The sequence below is a fragment of the Siphateles boraxobius genome, unplaced genomic scaffold (genome assembly GCF_051911475.1).
Source record: "Siphateles boraxobius isolate OS27281-9 unplaced genomic scaffold, OSU_SipBor_1 31, whole genome shotgun sequence".
Classification (NCBI taxonomy): Eukaryota; Metazoa; Chordata; class Actinopteri; order Cypriniformes; family Leuciscidae; genus Siphateles; species Siphateles boraxobius.
This window is the reverse complement of record NW_027508931.1, coordinates 2,719,663-2,741,165: the sequence shown is the minus strand read 5'-3', so window position 1 is coordinate 2,741,165 and position 21,503 is coordinate 2,719,663. Positions and strand designations below refer to the sequence as shown.

The 21,503-nt window shown below is 37.7% G+C and overlaps 1 protein-coding gene across 2 annotated transcripts in view; it reads right to left on the bottom strand.

Moving 5' to 3' along the window:
* LOC143696717 (alanine--tRNA ligase, cytoplasmic-like) overlaps positions 1 to 21,503 on the bottom strand; it is a 28,169-nt gene continuing 6,666 nt past the window's right edge. For both annotated transcript variants that reach the window (XM_077193353.1, XM_077193352.1), the window contains exons 6-21: positions 17,728 to 17,872; positions 17,495 to 17,640; positions 17,305 to 17,413; positions 16,978 to 17,128; positions 8,688 to 8,812; positions 7,240 to 7,384; positions 6,974 to 7,152; positions 6,769 to 6,882; positions 6,401 to 6,607; positions 5,996 to 6,180; positions 5,575 to 5,683; positions 4,950 to 5,063; positions 4,736 to 4,855; positions 4,559 to 4,645; positions 4,339 to 4,452; positions 1 to 800 (exon numbers count right to left, since the gene is read on the bottom strand). In XM_077193353.1, the coding sequence (XP_077049468.1) occupies positions 621 to 800; positions 4,339 to 4,452; positions 4,559 to 4,645; positions 4,736 to 4,855; positions 4,950 to 5,063; positions 5,575 to 5,683; positions 5,996 to 6,180; positions 6,401 to 6,607; positions 6,769 to 6,882; positions 6,974 to 7,152; positions 7,240 to 7,384; positions 8,688 to 8,812; positions 16,978 to 17,128; positions 17,305 to 17,413; positions 17,495 to 17,640; positions 17,728 to 17,872 (2,230 nt within the window). In that variant the 3' untranslated portion in view covers positions 1 to 620. The remainder of the gene's footprint in view (positions 801 to 4,338; positions 4,453 to 4,558; positions 4,646 to 4,735; positions 4,856 to 4,949; positions 5,064 to 5,574; positions 5,684 to 5,995; positions 6,181 to 6,400; positions 6,608 to 6,768; positions 6,883 to 6,973; positions 7,153 to 7,239; positions 7,385 to 8,687; positions 8,813 to 16,977; positions 17,129 to 17,304; positions 17,414 to 17,494; positions 17,641 to 17,727; positions 17,873 to 21,503) is intronic.

Sequence of the window (21,503 nt, the reverse complement as noted above, 5' to 3'; positions counted from 1 at the left end):
TTTATGCATTAAAATCATAGCTTTTTTATTACCGTTCACAAGTGATACATTTCATGTGACTGGTGATAAATGACTCATTTCCCCAAAACAGATGCTATAAGGTCTAGTGAAAGGTTAACCGTGTTGGCATGAATTTGTCTGAAATATTACGACATCCATTCGGATAGAGACAAACCAACAATTCTACAAATGTAATGAAAATATTAAGAGATAAAAAGACACCTTCTAATAGAATTATAACAATGATTTTCGTCCTCGTATGTTCAGAACGATAACAATGACCATGAGGATGATTTTAGCTAGCATCATTAAACTGACAATCTAAATGTAATTATCCAATCAGAAAACATGCACAGCCCCATGTGCTTTGCATCATAGAGTCAGGACGGTTTAATGGATCAGTTGATTTATGCATGTGGTCCTGCAGTGACGGTATTATTTCCCTTCCCATCCCTAAATGACAAATTACACATTTCTGTACAGTTTTTACATTTACCAGGCGGGAATGTCCAGTTTGTAAATTCAGCAGGCATTGCTGAAACAGGACAGGAGGAGGGTTAAGACCAAACTAAGGACCTCTTTTCAGATTAAACTCTACCTACACAACTATCTATTTGTCCTTAATTTTCACCCAGTTTGAGGTGGGCAAACTCATTGGCCAGTAGCAGAGCCTCCTGTATGCAGTGCGTGTTTCTACCCGTGGCCTGGGCAGACATGTCTTTACCGCCTCCTTTTCCATCCAGCAGAGGGCACACTTCCTGAACCCACTCGTTGGCCTTCAGGCCCCGGTTTGCAACATCCTGAAAACACACAAAGAGCAAATTGGTGATTTTAAATTGATACTTTACACATGCATTAATGCATTAAATGTCAAAGTGAACACAAAATGGCATTTGAAACCCAGTTTACTTCTGAGGTGAGCTAAAAAAGACAGCTGTTACATTTCACTGAACATAATAGCGTACGCACTGATGAATCATTCACAATAAGACTAGAAATGTATATTAAGAAAATATACTACCGTTCAAAAGTTTGGGTTCGGTAAGATTTTTTTTCATGTTTTTGAAAGTCTCTTTATGCACATCAAGGAGGTATTTATTTAAAGCAGTAATATTGTGAATTATTATTACAATTTCAAATAAATGTTTTCCATTTTAATATACTGTCAAATGTAATTTATTTCTGTGATGGCACAGCTTAATTTTTAGCACCATTACCAGTCTTCAGTGTCACATGATCCTTCAGAAATCATCCCAATGCTGATTGGTGCTCAAAAATCTTATTATTATTATCAGTTGAAAACAGTTGTGCTGCCTAACTCTTTCAGGACTCAAAAAGAACAGCATTTATTGGAAATAGAAAACATTTGTAAGTATGTAAAAGTCTTTATTGTTACTTATGTTCAATTTATTGCGTCATTGCCAGGGTTCTCAAGTTTTATCAAAAGCTTGGAGTGAGATCACAGGCGGTTAGGGGAGGAGCCCTAATGGAGCCCCGCCCCCCAATTTTACCCATTGTTCATAATTAACCAGCACAAATTGAAATTGTAACAATTGGTAAATCTGATAAATGACAGAGAAATTCATCACATCAAATATAATCTTTAATGTTATAATTCAAAATTACAAATATACAACAATTAAAAAAATATAACAAATTGCTCCAAACAGTTTGGAAAAACAAATCTTTTTGCATTTTGAATGTGTCTAGGCGAAATGGTATAATGATTTATTGTGTGGTGGGACATTGTGAACAAATGGACACATTAGAGTATTAAGATGTGTGTGTGTTTGTGTACACAAGAGTACACAATCCAGCTTATGAAATGTGTTTTGTGTTGTAAGTGTTTGTTGCACATTTTGATGCCTTGCAACCTTTTTAGGGGGCTTACCCTTTGGTGCCCAGAATGATAATATATCTATTCACTTTTTCCCTGACATCTTTGAAAAATACAAATGCAATGGCAATGATTAATGTATGTTTTGACAGGATATAAAATATTACCCACAGCACTCTGCTTTAATACATGTAGCCTTAATGTAACTAGGGGTGGGAGATATTGACAAAAATGAATATCTCGATATTTTTTTGCAATATCTCGATATCGATATTCAGACGATATTTTTGCAATCCTTCAAAGAAATGGCAAAGAAGGTCCAATTGGTCTTTTGACTTGCTGCATTTGACCTATTATTGTATAGAATTACTAGTACATAAAGATATGAGACATTATTGATTTAAAGACTCCTAAACTTTTTAAAATAATAAAATATTATTCAATAAGTCTTTATTGTTCTTTTATATTTTTAATATGGGTGTAACGGTTCACAAAATTCACGGTTCAGTTTGATACGATACAGTGGTGTCACGGTTCGGTACGTTTTCGAAAACAGCGAAAATAAAGAAATGCCATAGAAATTTCCTATTTATTAAAAGAAAAATTATTTTTAAATAAGTGTGAGTTTTCCTACATCTTGAAACTTTTAGTTTTATAAATGGGGGTAATCTTTGAAGCATGAACAAATAATGTTTTGGTCATCACATTGAAAATATAACATTTAAATAACATTTGAGTTTTGAAGTGCTGGAAAAAGATGTGTGACGTACTTGAAAGCATTTTAATATTTCTCCCAAACTTCCATGGTTACAAGTTAGTGTTACTACATTAAATCCATGGTGAATGATCTATGGTCTTAAAACCTATAACTAGTTCATTCATGGAACAATGTTTCTCCTGGTTTCCACGTCAGTGCTGTTTGATACGTTAATAATAGAGAAATTTTAACGCTTCTCACTAGATCTCTCAGCGATGTTATTACTTAAGTGGCGAATTCAAATGCTTTGGTTACTGGATCTCTTATGTAGTAACGGTGTCGCTTAATCAAGATCGGCTCGCGCTGCACTGACATTCGTCCGAACTGATAAACGGTCCGTGAAGCACAAAACAATGAGTTTCGTTCCGCTTTCATTACATTTGCCATTTGATGTTGTGCAACGTTGTGGTGTTCGCTCCAGCGCGGATTTTGGTCGGCAGGAAAAATGGTCCAACCACCGGAATGGTTCGGTTTGTAATGCGTACGGAACCGATCTCTTGGGAAAATGTATGCCATCTTTTGGATTCATTATACAACGCAATTTTCTAATGATGCAATCACGAAGCTCGCCACTTGAGGACGCCACAGACATTTAAGAAAAACTTTTTAACTTCAGATCATTTTTCCACAAACAAAGCATATGTTGCCTTTTCTGACAGCTATTTTATTAATCGTACATCGGCTTTACTCTTTACGATTTTGGATTGTTGCTTCAACCTAAGAAACGTCATAACACACAGGTAAGAACTTCGTAGTTGTATATTGCAAATTAGTAGCAGCTTACTCTCTTTGCAATTGAGGAACGATCGTGATTTTGTACAAAAAATAAAATAAAATGCAGTCAAACAAACCCCTACAGTATTAAAATCGCTACATATAATTGTTTAGAGGGTTATGCGTTATTTGTTTTGCTCTTTAACTTCCTTCAGCTCTTTTCATGTTTGGGGGGTCGGATTGTACAAATTATGAAATATTCGATATCCCAATTTTGCATATCGTCCAGACAACAATTTGGATATTATCGTCTAAACGATATATCGCCCACCTCTAAATGTAACTAGAAAGACTATTAATACAGTATAATATATAAATTAAAATAAAATGAAGAAATACATCGTCATTCCTTCCCATACCCACTAACATTTTCCTTAGTTTCAGATAATGTAAGCTAGCCAAACTGAGCCAAAGCTAGAGTTTTTGACTGCATCAATAATAATGTATAGGCTACGATGGGCTATATATTAAATGTTCTAGCCTAAAAATGTTAGACGAGATTTCTTCCCATTTACCTTCGCACGAACATACGTCGTGATGGAGATGTTGTTGGTTACCTAGTAACGAACGTACGGTGGCTGAAAATGTTCCGTCAACTTCCGTGTGTTCGCGCATCTATGCCTAGTAACCACGAACGCAATCTGGCCGAGATACATGCTGGCGGCACAAAACTTCACTTTGTGTGACTGCGCCTCGTATACAACGTTATACATAAAGCTTGCAGGACAACTTGGTTGGCATTGCCTTTTCAGCGTGAGAAATACACGGTGTGGCGTGTGAGCGTGTGAACTGGTTGAATTGCGTGTCTCACGGCCAATGCGTGAGTCTTGAGAACCCTGCATTGCTGAATAAAAATATTAATTTCTTTCAAAACAAAAAGAAATCCTGAGCTTTAAAGTAGATCTTGTTAAATATTTAAAAACACCCCTAAACCAGCTCACAGAATAAGTTTCTCTCTGACCCCGTTTACCTGAGGAACTTGGCACAAGCAGATGATTTTTCCTGCATCGTTGTCCACAGCAAAAAGCATAGCAGCAGTCTGTGGTGAATTCGTCTTCAGTAACTTCAAAGACTCATTCAAAGCCTGTAGAAGCACAAAGGCATCTTTTAGACTTTCACTGAAGACTTTTTAAAAACTGCATTCATTTTAACTATAGATCCCAATTTTGAAAGGACAGTGAGACATTTACCTTTGCAGATGCTCCACTCTCCATCTCCATCACAATTAGAGGTTGGTTAGGTTTGCTGTCGATGATCTCCTTCGTCTTTTCCAGGACCTAAAAATTAACCATGTGTTCACAGCTGGTCTTAGACTTTCCAATAATCTCTGTGACTAACCAACAAACATCTGAAACAAGTTTTCTTACCCTCTTCTGTACATCAGCTTTGCTGGCACGGTCCAGGTCATCCATGATCTTTTTAAGACCCTTCAGGGAATCCCTCATCTCATCCTTCTGCCACTGAGAGATCACTGCAGTGCCCAGGGACTTAATATATATGCATACACAGATTCAGTACACTAAAAAAAAAAAAGGTTTATTCCATACAAGCAAGAGCAGAACATGTTGGAGTTGAACTCACCTCTGTCATATCAGCAATCTCCTTCTGAACGTCTTTATTCGGGGAGGTCTGAGCCTTCACTTTCTCTGCCATGGCATCTAGACCCAACTTCAGGGCATCAGCTTTCCTCTGGGCCTGACAACACAAACATCCACCTGTCATAAACTATTAGGAATTAGAATCATAAGGAACTTATTTATTCTGCTTTCTAAATGATTCAATAATTGGTCCCAAAAATATACTGTACCAAAGTATTTTAAATGTAAAAAAAAAAAAAAAAAAAAAAACCTTTTGGTAACTTTTTTTTTTTTTTTTTAACAAACCACTGTTCTGAATGTGTATTTACACATTGCTATATAAATTATCAGTCAGTAATTATATTGATTTAACTCTCACAAGTCTTAAGTACATGTCTTCATGACTGATTCATTGTATTAACAGAACTGGCTCACTGTGCGTGCAAACAGCAAAAACAAAGACAATTGACATTTAATCTTTGTATTATTTCAGGTCTTCCTTTCAAAGCACATTAAAATCAGACAGCAAGAACCGGTTCTAGATTCCCCACCCTACATCACATAATACAAAGTATCAGTCAAAAATAAAAACGTGTGCGCATATTCATGTTGGCCACGCCTTCTCCAACCTTCTGAGCCTCTGCTCCAGTCACTGCCACAATCCTCCGGATTCCTTTAGCAATGGCCTCCTCTGACACAATCACAAATGGAGCAGCATGACCAGAGTTCTGCAGGTGCCTACGGGTAAAAATGATCAATAAGAAAACCACGAGTAGCCATAATCCGAAAAGAGTTAATTCATTAGGGCTAAGGAAAATATTTAACAATGCTTTCATAAACATTTTAATTGCATTAATAAAAACAAAAAACAATCTTTTTTTTATTACTAGTAATTTTCATGAAGCATAGACAGGACCAAATTCAGAATATTTAATATAGAGTTGATCATTATGTCCAAAGAAATCTACATGTGCTAGACATGAATGAAAGTGAGGAGCTGAGTAGGCCAACTACTGCGATATTTGAAGTTTATAATATTAAAGTTCATACGTTCCACCACAGAACTCGATGGAGGTAAGTGAGCCTGCAGGGCTGTTCGGATCAGCCAGAAGCTCCTCCACTGATACGCCAACAGACACCACTCTGACAGGGTCAGGGTACGTCTCATCAAACACTGCACGCAGACCTTGGATGGCTTTAGCTGCTGCAAGTGGAGCATCCAGAGCATAGACCGCCTGAAGAAAGAGAGAGTATTTCAAATTGTGATAGAAAATACGAAAGAATACAAAAGTGATCACAATTACAAGTAAACTATATTTCTGCTTTCAACAGGATAACTTACAATAGGTTATCATTTAGTTTTTGGACTGTGAATACATGTGAAGAAAGTTGAGCGGTATGAATATGAACGTTTCATTGAAAAGTGTCTTTGAAAGTCTGTTGAATGGTCCTGACCTTAGCGTCACGAATCATGTTGGAGGCGATCTCTTCTGTGCGGTGCACTTCATCTGTGCTCATTGCACCTTTAGCTGTGAAGTCAAAGCGCAGTCTGTCTGGAGCAACCAAAGAGCCCCGCTGATCTGCCTCACCCAAGACTGAACGCAAAGCAAAGTTAAGAATGTGTGTGGCGGTATGGTTACTCATGATGGGCCTACGACGAGCCTGAGAAGGAGAGAAAAAGAGAGAGGGGAATCATGTTGCATTCTGTGCTCTCTCAATCCACATTCTTTTCCATCTTTGCCTAATAATCTACATAATAACATCCAATCCATCTCTCTTGTTTGTCTGAACCAAACATTTTTAGAAGTCACTTGGTTACATACCTCATCCACATGCAGAGTTAGGCGGTCTCCAACCTTCAGTGTGCCATATACTGTACCAATATGCAGCACATATCCTCCACGCACCTGAGTATTCTTCACAGTGAACTCCATCCTCTGAAGCAGCGAAACAAAACATGACAGCAAAATAAAGCATAACTAAACTAACCATCTCAGCTTCTTTCCACAACCACTCTCAGTTTCTTACATCCTCAGCAGAGTCGTTTTCTCGGAGCATGTAGCCTTCATCAAAGCTCTGCCCACCCTGCTCGGCGTAGAAAGAGGTCTTGTCGAGCAGTACTCCGCATTCTTGACCTGTGGTCACTTCATCAACAAATGCACGCTCCCTCCTGAGAGCCAACACTGTGCCCACTGTCTGTTCAAACTCTGAGAGAGAGACAAAGTCACAGGCATGAAAACTTACGCATAATCAACCGTAAAACCCAACAGGAATAGCTAAGGTGTAACTCGTACCATAGTTGCCATTATCATCTGAAGTGTACTTGTACTTGGGACTGTCGTCAGTGGCAGCGACATCTTTGTTTCTGAGCTCTTCAATGGCGTAGATGTCCAACATGATGTGGTCCTCATCCCCAGAGCCTTTGCCTTGAGACTTTAACTGTGTACATGTTTTTATTTAGACCCATTTACATTAACAAAACACCTATTGTTATCAGTTAATATTGGACATATGTCGGCTGATATAGGATTTTGAATTGTGCATGCTCATTTTTGTCTATTTTTACATTTAAATTAGCTTTGCCGTCATTATAAATAAAACGGTCAAAATGAAATCAGTCAAATGGTACATGTGAATTTTGGCACCGAAACATTACAGTTGAAGTGTAAAAGGTGGATTTTCAGTCCTCTGTGTTTTATAACTATGAAATTATTCTGTGCTTATTCTGCTTAAAGGCACACTATGTAGTTTTTCAGCCTTCATAATATATTTCCAAGACATGAGAGATGGTACATCGACTTAAAATAGGTTGAATGACACGTCTGCCATAGCCTGACAGTGCCTCTATCGCTTTTACTGGCACTATGTTACTTCGGGGTTTGGGTAGTAACCCGAGCACAAAAAGAACTACAAAATTTGACTGCCTTACGGCATACCTCACTTCCCCCACCACCCCCCACTTCCTCAAATTCTGACGTGAGAGCCCAACTAGCGTTTGTTTGCCGTCTGTATGTTGTTGTCATGGCCGCAGCAACTAAAACGAAGAAGGCAAAGGTTTTGTCGGAGGAGACTAGAAAGAGAAAAAGGGAGAGTGACAAAATAAAAGGCCGGACAAGGATCAATATTGGCTAAATATTGGCTTAATATTGAGCTAAAGGAGGAGGAGGGGTGCAGACACGAGTAAACATCGGACCTGCGTTTTCAGAATGGCGAAAAAAACGAAGAAAGCGCAGTTGGAAGAGTCTAGAAAAAGGCAACAAGAATCTGACAGCGCGAGGAACCGGACAAGAGTCCCACTCGGTCAGGCTTTCACTGTTAAAGTTGATTCTTGCAATTATCATGAAAACAGTTGTCAATATCTCACATAATTATCAGGACATAAGCCTACACGTTGTAAATAGTGTAAATGAGTGCAATTTGCAAACTATTATGATAAATTGCAATAATCATGTCTAACAACATCATAACGGACATTGTTACGAAATAATGCGACGTACATGTAACTTTATTGATGTCATCTAGCATTTAGGCTCAGGTTAGCCTAACGCGGTAGGCTACTTTATTATTATAAAGTGCAGACGCCGTGAGTGCAGCTACACTCTGCATGAGTGGTATTTACGACAGTAACGTTAAATACAAGTACTCAGCGACTCTAGGGGTCGCTGTTTGACAAAAACAGAAATCCTGCATAGTGTGCCTTTAAAGGAAATTACACTGCATAAAAGAATGAACTGAGTTCCACCTGAGCAGCTTTCTTCTCCTCCTCAAAGGCCTGCTTGTCCACCCCCATTCCCCTTTCTTCAGCGATCAGGGCAGTGAGGTCCAGAGGAAAACCATACGTATCGTACAGCAGCCAGGCTGTGTCACCTACAGAAAACAATGCCAGTTATATACAATACTACAAAATTTCTAGTAGAAAGTTTTAATTTCTTTATTTCCAAATGTTAAACCATAGAGCTTTTATTTTGGCAAAAAACACCACAGAGAAACCTTAAAGCCTCTCTTCTGTTGGCAACAAATTTATAAAGAATTCTCATTACAATTTTGGGACGATGGTTGGCGAGTGTTGCGTTTTATAAATGCCCATTATAAGTAGGGCTGCTCGATTATGGAAAAATCATAATCACGATTATTTTGGTAAGTATTGAAATCATGATTATTTAACATGATTATTTCACATGACTTTGGGAATTTATTAAAAGACACCTTTCAACAACTCTTAAAAAAAAATCAAAATGTGAACATTTATTGTACTTTTTGAACTATTAAACAGACCTGCAAACTCACAAGTGGTGAAAAAGGTGACATGTTTACAAATTAATTTGTTGTAGGGGGTACCAGGGCGTTTTTTGCCTTTATAAAGGACAATTTATTAAACATTACTAAATATATGTTTTATGTCAAATTCTTACATTTGATCAAATTCAGTTGTAATAAAAAAGGCTGGTATTCATTAATTTAATTTACACTGCAAAATTACATCTGTAAAAATATGAGATTAAAACAAATAATAAAATTAAAATTAAAATCAATGATACCTTTTAACAATAAAACAATAGGTGGCGACAAGTGACCGTCTTAATAAATGAGTCATTCATTAAAACGATTCGTTCAAAATAATGAATCATTCAGTAGCAAAACACAGCACTTAGTGATGCTTTTCTTTTGTAACTATTTTCGTCGGTGAAATAGAACAAAACCAGTCAATATTGCGTCTAAAATGTAAGTTACTACATATAAACTAGGCTACTTGTTTATGAAACTATAAAATCAATGTAACATTTGCAATTGTGATATAGAACAGCCCTTAGTCGTGTTATGTTACTTAACTACATATGTTTAAAAAAAACTCAACATTTCTACCTCAGTATGTTTCTTCTGTGAGTTTTTGTGTAGGCTGTTAGGCTCATTTGTTTTGATTTTTCCACTAATGTCTCTCACAAATAGAGAGGCAGCGCAGCTTCCAGAAACTATCCATTACCGATCTCTGTTTACACTGACTGTATAAGATCAAAACCATCTCGCGTTTCGATCGGTCGGGCAAGTAAAACTCTTTTACTTGAAACTTAAAAATCCCCTTTTCCCGGACAAGCAGACAAGCGTTAATGTCGCTCCATGTGTTCATTTTCGATTTGTTTCGTGCTGTAAAGCGGAACAGATGATCAGGTCATGTGCGCTCGCGCTGCCGTTCACTTTAACTGAGGCGCTACATTGATCGAGCAGAGATCTGCGACAGCTCGAGATACGTCTATGGTCTCACTCCAGTCTATATTAAACAGTCTATATAGCCAATTGTTATTGTGAAGTTTATTGTGCTTGCAGACTGTATAGGCTGAGAGAGTTTATGGCTTCGGGAGGGACGGATGTGCGCTTGCGCGAGTCATTCAGAACACAAGACAAAATAAGAGTGTTCTTGCAAAACAGAACATGGCAAAATAATAGTTTTTACTCGATTGTACTATTTTGGAGATCGTTGGGAGCCAAAATCGAAATTGAAATTGAAATTCGATTAATTGCAAAGCCCTAATTATAAGCAGTGGTTAAAGTGGGATTTGGTAGGTGGGGGACCCTAAAATTTTGTGTAGGTGCAAAAGGGAAAAATGACTCACCGTGGGACAACATATTGAGTATCGTGGTATAACAATACTTTTTGGGACAAGAGTGTCACTGTGGCACCTCATATCACAATACTTATTTACTTGATATTTTAATGGTTTTATTTTGAACACTAATATGGTGACGATACTATTTTAAAATTGCTGAACACTGGGCCGAACATTTAGCCCTGGCATTGTAGCCACATCAGCCCACATTATCCCCCACAGCCGTGTGCATTTAAATGTGAGGTAGTTAGGAGGGTTAGGAGCGGCGCATGCCCCCAAGAAAATTTTATTTCTCTGACCTACATAAGTGCAATTTAAGACTTTTGAAGGCCAAAAAATTTATAATAAATAGCTTTAAAACCATGTCAATCATTAGATTATTTGTCAATACCTGCTCTCTCATCTTAAACTTTCTTTCTCTCTCAGTCTCCTTATCCTGCTGTATTCCCATCCTAAAGCTGAACTTTGACTGATAGTCTTTTCATTTTCGTCTGTGTCAGTGAAGAAAGTAAACATAGGCTCAACTGATGAGTTTTATGAATCATTTTCTTAGATAAGTTAATTTACTCAAGGCTACCAGATCAGCATTGCCAATAGGAACCTTCTACAAGCTTTGGAATTTGAAAAGTAATTTTAAATAATACAAATTATAGGCTATGTTTAACGCAGTTAGTGGAATTGGCAGACGTTCCCTTAGGCATGCGTTGTGGAAACGCATCAAAGCATTCTCAGGTATAAATATGCAGCATTAATGCACGGTGATTTTGAACAAATAGCCTATTAAATGTCAATAATGGTTACATAATTTTAAAACTAATCCTGCTATTGATATCTTTGTAAGACTGCCGACCTTATAGAACAGTGGCAAGGGAAAACAATGTCCGGCGAAATATCAAACATTAAACTAACTTTATCACCAAATGCATTGGTCGGTCAGTCGGCCCATCTCGCGACCAGCGAGATTCGTTGAGATTAATGAATCTATTTATTTAATAATTTATCTGAGGTGCCGGAACGCAGTTCCGGACCGTTCCGGCCCACTTTAACCCCTGATTATAAGCAACCCAAACTCCATCCCTCCAATTAAAAAAAAACTGAAATGAAGATTCAAAAACGTTTTTCACCAAAAGGTGACAAGTGCATCCCTTGCATCCCTGCACCTCATCTAAGGGCGTTTGGCTCAGCACCTGGCTCGTTTAGAGCATTTGTTACAAAACCTGGTGTGTTTTCACCCTTAGTTTGGTTCGTTTAAGCATATACAGGTCCTTCTCAAAAATTAGCATATTGTGATAAAGTTCATTATTTTCCATAATGTAATGATAAAAATTAAACTTTCATATATTTTAGATTCATTGCACACCAACTGAAATATTTCAGGTCTTTTATTGTTTTAATACTGATGATTTTGGCATACAGCTCATGAAAACCCAAAATTCCTATCTCAAAAAATTAGCATATCATGAAAAGTGTCTCTAAACGAGCTATTAACCTAGTCATCTGAATCAACTAATTAACTCTAAACACCTGCAAAAGATTCCTGAGGCTTTTAAAAACTCCCAGCCTGTTTCATTACTCAAAACCGCAATCATGGGTAAGACTGCCGACCTGACTGCTGTCCAGAAGGCCATCATTGACACCCTCAAGCAAGAGGGTAAGACACAAAAAGAAATTTCTGAACAAATAGGCTGTTCCCAGAGTGCTGTATCAAGGCACCTCAGTGGGAAGTCTGTGGGAAGGAAAAAGTGTGGCAAAAAACGCTGCACAACGAGAAGAGGTGACCAGACCCTGAGGAAGATTGTGGAGAAGGACCGATTCCAGACCTTGGGGACCTGCGGAAGCAGTGGACTGAGTCTGGTGTAGAAACATCCAGAGCCACCGTGCACAGGCGTGTGCAGGAAATGGGCTACAGGTGCTGCATTCCCCAGGTCAAGCCACTTTTGAACCAGAAACAGCCGCAGAAGCGCCTGACCTGGGCTACAGAGAAGCAGCACTGGACTGTTGCTCAGTGGTCCAAAGTACTTTTTTCGGATGAAAGCAAATTTTGCATGTCATTCGGAAATCAAGGTACCAGAGTCTGGAGGAAGACTGGGGAGAAGGAAATGCCAAAATGCCTGAAGTCCAGTGTCAAGTACCCACAGTCAGTGATGGTGTTGGTCCACTGTGTTTTATCAAGGGCAGGGTCAATGCAGCTAGCTATCAGGAGATTTTGGAGCACTTCATGCTTCCATCTGCTGAAAAGCTTTATGGAGATGAAGATTTCATTTTTCAGCAGGACCTGGCAACTGCTCACAGTCCAAAAACCACTGGTAAATGGTTTACTGACCATGGTATTACTGCGCTCAATTGGCCTGCCATAGAGAATCTGTGGGATATTGTGAAGAGAAAGTTGAGAGACGCAAGACCCAACACTCTGGATGAGCTTAAGGCCGCTATCGAAGCATCCTGGGCCTCCATAACACCTCAGTAGTGCCACAGGCTGATTGCCTCCATGCCACGCCGCATTGAAGCAGTCATTTCTGCAAAAGGATTGCCGACCAAGTATTGAGTGCATAACTGAACATAATTATTTGAAGGTTGACTTTTTTTGTATTAAAAACACTTCTTTTACTGGTCGGATGAAATATGCAAATTTTTTGAGATAGGAATTTTGGGTTTTCATGAGCTGTATGCCAAAATCATCAGTATTAAAACAATAAAAGACCTGAAATATTTCAGTTCGTGTGCAATGAATCTAAAATATATGAAAGTTTAACTTTTATCATTACATTACAGAAAAGAATGAACTATCACAATATGCTAATTTTTTGAGAAGGACCTGTATGAACATGGCAATCGCTCTCGGATCCGTACCAAAACAATCACTCCAAGATCGCTTGAATGAGGTGGTCTCGGCCCGACTGAAAAAGAATTCTGTGGTTGATGTATATATATGTATATATTAGGGATGCACCGATATGAACATTTTGGCCGATACCGATAACCGATAATTCTTTACATTTGAAAGCCGAAAACCGATATATTGGTCGATAAATCTAAAAGCCTTGTTTCAAACACTTTTAACATAAATCAAACATATACAATACAGTATAGCCTAGTTTGAACCAGTGTATGATTCCTTAACTTTTAAAATTAATTTTACACTCCTATGGGCAACTTTCTTTATTAAAAAAATGGTAACATTTTATAATAAGGTTTAATTTTGTTAGCATTAGTTAGCATGAACCAACAATTTTATAAGAAATTTTTAAGAAAGTTGTATCTGTTAACATTAGTCAATGCACTGTGAACTAACATGAACACACATATTTTATTAACTACTATAACAAAGGCTATTGCTCTCTGTTAGTTAATGCATTAACAAATGAGACCTTATTGTAAAGTGTTATCAAAAAATCTATTGCCTAACAAAAATAAAATACCTAAATAATGCAAGCCAGTCATTGGATAACATTGGGCTGCATATAAAGAAACAAAATGGATCAATAAAATGGAATCGCCTCTGCATGGACAATAAGGAAATTATTTTTAAACCATATCCAGGGAACTACACTGCGACCAAAATGGTCGCATATGCGACCTTTTGAAATGCCATTGCGACCCTAATTTTTAATGGGTCGCAAATGTATCACTGATTATTTTTGTACCTATGTTTTTAGGCAATATGCTATGCTTTACTATGAGCATTTACTAAAACAGAAATGTGTATTTTAAGAATACGTTTTATAACGTGCTCTGCAGTGGTGTAGTCTACGTGATACGCAGGTATACGCCGTATACCCACTAGGAAATGTCAAAGATCTCCGTATACCCACTTTAAAAAGCGTGAGGATTTGTAAACGTAACAACATCGTTTTGTGAAAGAACTGGTATATCACAGTATACTCACTACAAAAAACTAGACTACACCACTGGCTCTAAGCATTCAACACATCAAGTTGGCTTCAGCCCCGCGACCGTTACTTAGATTAAAACGTACCATTGTATCAGTGCTGCGCGAGCTCTCTCTCACAAACACGGACGCGCGCACACAGAGAGAGAGAAGATAATTATAAAATGAAAATTGGCTATAGTTTAAATTTTGTTCTTGCTTGTTGTTTTTCTGTCAAAATGTCAGAAAGCATTTTGTATTATCCATCCGTGTTTTTAAAATGCGTTAAATGACGGACGTTTTACTGCTAACACAGCCCTCATTATAGGCCTATGTCGGATTCATCTAACTTATACTTGATATTATTTTTATAATAAGTGATTCGTTATGCTATTATTGGACTTCTGTCTATTCATTGTCAACTGTTTTCTATAAATATGTTTGTATTGGCTTGGCTAACATTTATTCAGCTAATGCGTGTCCTGTTTAAAATGTGCAATGTTCAGACGCAAAGACAGCACGTCACAAATAGAAGCCGTTTTCCCTGGATATTGGAATAATAAATAAATTTATTTTTATTTTTTTTCTGCATTTTTTTGTTTTGACTCTTTTCTAGGGGTTTCTTAATTTTAGACAAGTTGACCAGCACACATTATATGCAATGCAATATAATGCATGCGTGTCCTATGTGTGACATATTTTGCACACAGGTAAAGGTGCCCAATATCAGTCATTTCTAAAGTAAAAAAAAGAAAAGAAAAGTTTTTAAAAATATCTCTTTATTTGATTATCAGTAAATTTGTTTTCTATACAGGGATATCGACATCGGTAAATATCGGTATCGGCTATAACAGCAATATTAATATCGGTTATCGGTATCGGCCACAATTTTCACATCGGTGCATCACTAATTACGAGTTCACGAGTCTGCCCATCTGTGCAAACCATAGCATGTTGAAATCCATTTTGCTCTTGATTGTGTACAGTATTTTCTATTGCAGTAAATCTATCCCAACCAATGTTAAAGAAAACAAAAACAAGGCGGCATGTGGTTTAAAACATGGCAAGTAAAATAAAAAGCACATCTGTATGCAATACAGTTTCATTATTGTTCATTATTATCCAGAGTGGCTTACTATAAATAATTTGTGCGACCAAATCATATTTTGCGCTAGTAACTGAAAAAGTTAGTAGCGCAAGTGCCACCAGTGGAAAAGTTTAGTGTAGTTCCCTGATATCGTTGATGAAAATAATACGAGAAAAAAATAATGGTAGTTATTAAATTATAACACAATGTTTTTGAAAAAAATTAAACATTTTTAATATTACAGTGATAGTAAACATCTTTAATAGCTTAGTTACTGTTTCAAATGACATGAGCTGTTCGCGCTGAAGCTGAAGAGAACGAACGTTAAACCGAATCGCTTTGCTAGAAGGTTAATCAACTCAACGGTTGCTGAAGAATGCATACCCAAAGAATTTACAAATTTATTACAATAGTGAATACAATTATAATTATATGATAGTCCCAATCATAGCTTTTAATGTTTTGCATTGTTGTTCAATCTGCGCGCGCTTAAGCTGAAGAGAACGAGCACCGGGAAACTGAAGAACTTTTCTAGCAGGCTGTTTAAATCCACGAAACGCATCATATGTGAGATTAATCAGATATTTATTTTACATCAACTTTATATTACGACTTATCTGCACAAAATGACGTGAATGCACAATCGAACTTGTGCTGGTCACAATGTTGTAGTAATCCCTGTTCTGGACGCGCTATTCCCACAACAACTCGCTGAAACACGGCAACTAAACCCAGAGAATTCACAACGTTTTATTACAATAGTGTTCTCATTATAATGGCATGTATATGACAGTCCCAATTATAGTTAGGAATGTGCATTGCTGTTTGAGATGCGCGAACGCTAAATAGGCTATAAAGATGATCGGTACAATGAAGCGCTACTGCATCGTTCATTAACTCAACCAAACGCATCCTATATTAGATTAATCAGATATATATACACAAAATAAACGTATTACAACTTACAATGGCACAGAATGCTGCGAATGCTCAAGAGAACTTGACTATGCTTGTCATGAAGGCTTAACTCCATAGATGCGCTCTTTCCACCACAACACGCTTGTCGCGCTGAAACACTGGCGAACAAGAATTCACAACATTCTTTTACAGGCGTTTTTATTATAATGTTATGAAGCCTATGTGACAGATTTGTGCTGCACATGTTGCACTGAACTGTATCTTCCTTTTCGAAGTGAATCCAATCATTCAGAACCATCATGGCGAACAGCGCGCATCTCTCAACTGAAGTAAATAATCTATTATCTATCGGCTGTGATATATCGGCCAAATTATCTTATCGGATCGATAACGATAACATCAAAAAAGACCATTTATCGGCTGATATCGATATATGGTCGATATATCCTGCATCCCTAGTATATATAAAAAATGTAACTGTACTGATATATAATCAGACGATTTACAGGTCTGAAGATGCCTTAAAAGAACATCTGTGTGGTAGTATGTGCTTTACCTGGAATAGTCTTGCTGTCTCCAAGACTCTGGATCTTGCGGTCCAGGATACGTCGACCCCTGCTAAGGGTTTTGAGGAACTGTGTCTCTTCCTCATTGATGATGTCCTTTACCATATCAGGATCTTTCCCTAACTCTGGAAAAGCATCACCCTGTAGAGAGCCATGAACCATTAAATGCCTATCAGAGATAGAACTGAAACTACGTAATGAAAGTGCATTTCAATAGTGCATCGGCTGCCACATTGAATAACTGTCAAAGCAGCAGAAAGGAGGTTCCATATGCACAAAGTTATGAGAGAAAAAAATTGTAGAGGTAGAGGCCTTACCAGGGACTTAACCACTACATCTACTAAGGAAGCGAAAAAACCCCTCTGTGCACCCAGCTTCTCATGAGAGTATCGCACTGCACGACGTAGAATTCTCCTCAGCACATAGCTGCGAACACAAAAACAGGGTCACATATACATACATTGGGTATATATCAAGTACACGCAAACTATAACACCATCACCTCACCCTCTGCCTGTGTTGTCAGGTCTCCCGCCATCAGACAAGGCGATAGTAATGGTTCGGGCGTGATCAGCCAGGACACGGTATGCCATGTCGATACCATCTGTGTCTTCTGAGCCAACCTTTCCTGTATATGCCCTTGCACCTGTGCCCTGAGAACCAAGACATTTTTTACAATTACATGCAAAAGAGAGTTTGGTCATGTCTCGTGTGTGTGTTTTTTTTTTAAATGATTGTACCTTCTGAATGGCTTCAAAATAAGGGATAAACAGGTCAGTGTCGTAGTTGGACATCTTGTTTTGCAGTACAGAGACCAAGCGTTCCAGTCCCATCCCTGTGTCAATGCTCTTCTTTGGCAGAGGCTTTAGCACTGTCTCCGACTCCCTGCATGGAGAGGCCAAGCCATATGCGTTTAGAACAATATGTGAATACTTACAGTATCTTTGTGTAAAGAATTACAGGTTTCAATATGGCAACAATGTTAAAATTCAATAATGAAATTATTAGGGATGCACCGATCCGCATTTTTTCACTTCCGATCCGATCCCGATACCTGAATTTGGATATCGGCCGATACCGATACTATTCCGATACCAGAGCTGTGTTTGCTTTAATATTATTATTATCATTATTGTTGATTTTATATGATGCTGCAATAAACTTCTCTCTACAGGCAAGTATGATATGTATGCATGTATGTCCCAAAAGGCAACTTGAGGTAAGTATAAGGTTAGAAACAAATAAGAGACAATAAGTGTAGGCACCAGCACCAAATCTGGTAAAACGTTACACATTGCTGTTTGTATTGTTGTAAAATACATTCATAAAAAACAAGATAACAAAAATCAAAAAGATAAATTATTTTATATATAGTCTAGCTACTATAAAATTAAGACATTTTTTTAATGTATAGCACAGCTGTTTATTGAGGCAGCAACATATGATAGATGGGACATTTAATAATCTTTCATTGCGCAAAAGTATTATGATACGATTATGAAAGACTCCAATACAGTGCGGCACAAAGCGCTTATGCGCATCCCGAGCGCAGAATGATGCGCTTGAAGCAACATGGAGTCACAGCGCGCAGCGCGTCGAGTCCGCATTGAAAAGTTCAACGCACAAAGGAAAGACATATTGATGCGTAGTGTATGTATTGTACAGTATCTATCTATGCAATAGTTTATTCAGCCTTTTCTTTTAACAGTTTTAAATTTCAGTTACTGTGTGCTTGAAGAACAATTATAGTGCTCTCCAGTGTTGTGATCTAACAGACACACGTTAAAAAGTAACATGATTAAGGTACAGCAAGTCCAGCAAGATAGTCATTTTATCCGAAACCATAGAGCTTTATCTACAGATCAAGTATAATAATAGTAATTGAATCATCTTGGAGAGTTTCATCGAGTTGACTGTCATAACCGAACGCGACGCGCTGTTGAATGCTGAATGAAGAATGATTGACAGCCGCAGCGGAGGGAACAGTTTACGTGATCTTGAATTTAATGACTTAAATATTCATTTCTATCTCACATTATACTATAGAATGGCTTCAGAACACTTATAATATAGTGCACGAACACTTAATGGTGCTTTATAATACTTTTGTGGGGCTTAACAATAACACAATAGTAAACACACAATATCGGATTTAGATCGGCCTCGTCTGACCGATACCCGATCCGGCAAAAATGGCTGTATCGGAGCCGATACCGATACTGGATCGGATCGGCCCCATCCCTAGAAATTATACTTCCATTCAAAGGTTTGGGGTCAGAATGATTTTTTAAAAGTTTTGAAAGTCTCTTATGATCACCAAGGTTACATTTATTTGATCAAAAGCATAAGAGATATTAAAATGTAATTTATTCCTGTGATAGCAAAGCTGAATTTTCAGCATCATTACTCCAGTCTTCAGTGTCACATGATCCTTCAGAAATAATTTTAATATGCTGATTTGGAGCTCAAGAAACATTTATTAGCATCCATGTTGAAATCAGTTGCTGTTTGATATTTTTGTGGAAACTGTGATTTTTTTCAGGATTCTTTGATGAAAATAAAGTTAAAGTGTTTACTTTAAAGAGAAATGCTTTGTAACATATTATAAATATCATTACTGTAATGTTTTATCAATTTCATGCAATTCAATTAATATATAGAATATTTTAAAGGGGATGTCACGCGTTTTTTAGGCCGAAATTTTTATTGTCACATAAAGCCAACATCGCCTCACTATCCGCTAGCTGCCTGTCCCATAAACACACTGTAAAAAACGCGGTCTCTGTAGACAGCCCAGGCTCCACAAACAGCAACAAAAACAAACTGGTCCAACCTGGACCATGAAACATACCAAACAGTGTTCCAGCCAATAACCACCAAGAATGATTTGGGGGTGGGGGATGGGGGGTTAGTGAGCATTACACATGAAGGGGGGGTGTGGGGAGTGGAGGAGAGAGAAGCATGAAGAGGGAAGTTAGCTAGAGGAGAGATGTCCTAGAACGAAAAACGACTAACGTTAAAATGTTATATTCTTGAGAATTTTGATATGGCCGACACACGACCAAAGAGACGACGTTCCGATGAACAAATAACAAAGAATAGGGAAGCATGGAAGGGAGGGGGAGGGGACGGGATGAGGAGGAGGGAGGGTCGAGCTAGCCTCCGTTTTGTTTGACAATACTTCGAAGGTCAACGAGAAGAGACATCACCCAACATCGCTTAGAGCACCTTTAAATAAATTTTATTTATATGTAAGTTTAACTGATAACCAATAAATGGCAAAAAAATAAAAAATCCATCCATTGAACAAATCAAACATTCAAATAATTGTTTTAAATATTATTCTACTTAAATATTAGATATCCAATATAGGCTGACATCAATTAAAAACAATCTCTAATTTCAGTCAATAACTGATATATTGTGCATTCATATGCAGGGCTCCAGACTAACTTTTTTCACAAGGAGCACAGTGGCCACCAACTGAAAATTTTAGGGGCACAACCAGAAAATTTAGGGGCACACACCGTAAATCAACATGCTGACCAAATATTCACATTTCTAGTAATTTCCACTGTATTACTAATAAAAATCTTTGAGATGCAGAAATTACAATGTGCTGTTTCAATATCAGTATCACATTTTATTGTGCACTTTTGAAGATGCAACAATAAGGTAAACGGACAGCACCATCGCTGTCATGTCAGTACAAGTAGGAAAAAAAATATACCATACATTCAGAATATAACAAGTGCTAAGTAACAAAGTGCTAAGTAACCTTTCGGTCATTTCATAGATACAAACAATACTGCGCTGTCGGCAAACTTCGTGTTCCCTGCAGTTTTGGGGTAACGACTGCAACATTCGCAGTTCATGGAGGTCGTCTCCTTACAGTAACGTTACCTGAACAAGCTGAATTCTCGCAGCCAGTCTTCCCTAAAATGGTGAGTTCTGGCCTTTTTCGCCACACAAACCTCTGAATCACCATCTGACTGTGACACAGTAGACTGGCACACTAGCCGCAGGTCGGAAGAATGAGTCATAGTTCGCTTGTTCATTGCTCAGACTAGGATGGGCATTTCAAGCAAAAATTATATTCGAAGATCACTGGGTATTATTTGAATATTATTCGAAAATCGCACCCCTCCATCACATGCACCAGAGCATGTGAGCAAAGCGGAGGGGTGTGACGCTTAAATATAAGTTAAACAAAATCTAAAACATAGGCCTACGTTTTATATTTATGTTTCATAATATAATGTTTTTTATTTATTTCATTCCTGTTGATTATATGAAAAGGGAACCACATAAGATGAGTCAGATAGGAGCATAAGATGCCCAATATGTCGGAAAACATTTGGAATGTGTCAGACATGATTTTTACCATTTATTAAGTTTTGTTTTGTAGAATGTTTTGTGAATTTCGTTTAGTATAAATTGTATCTTCATTTTAATCAATGTTTCATCAACAAATTGTCTGGATTAATAAATAAGAAGCAAATATAGTAGACGATAA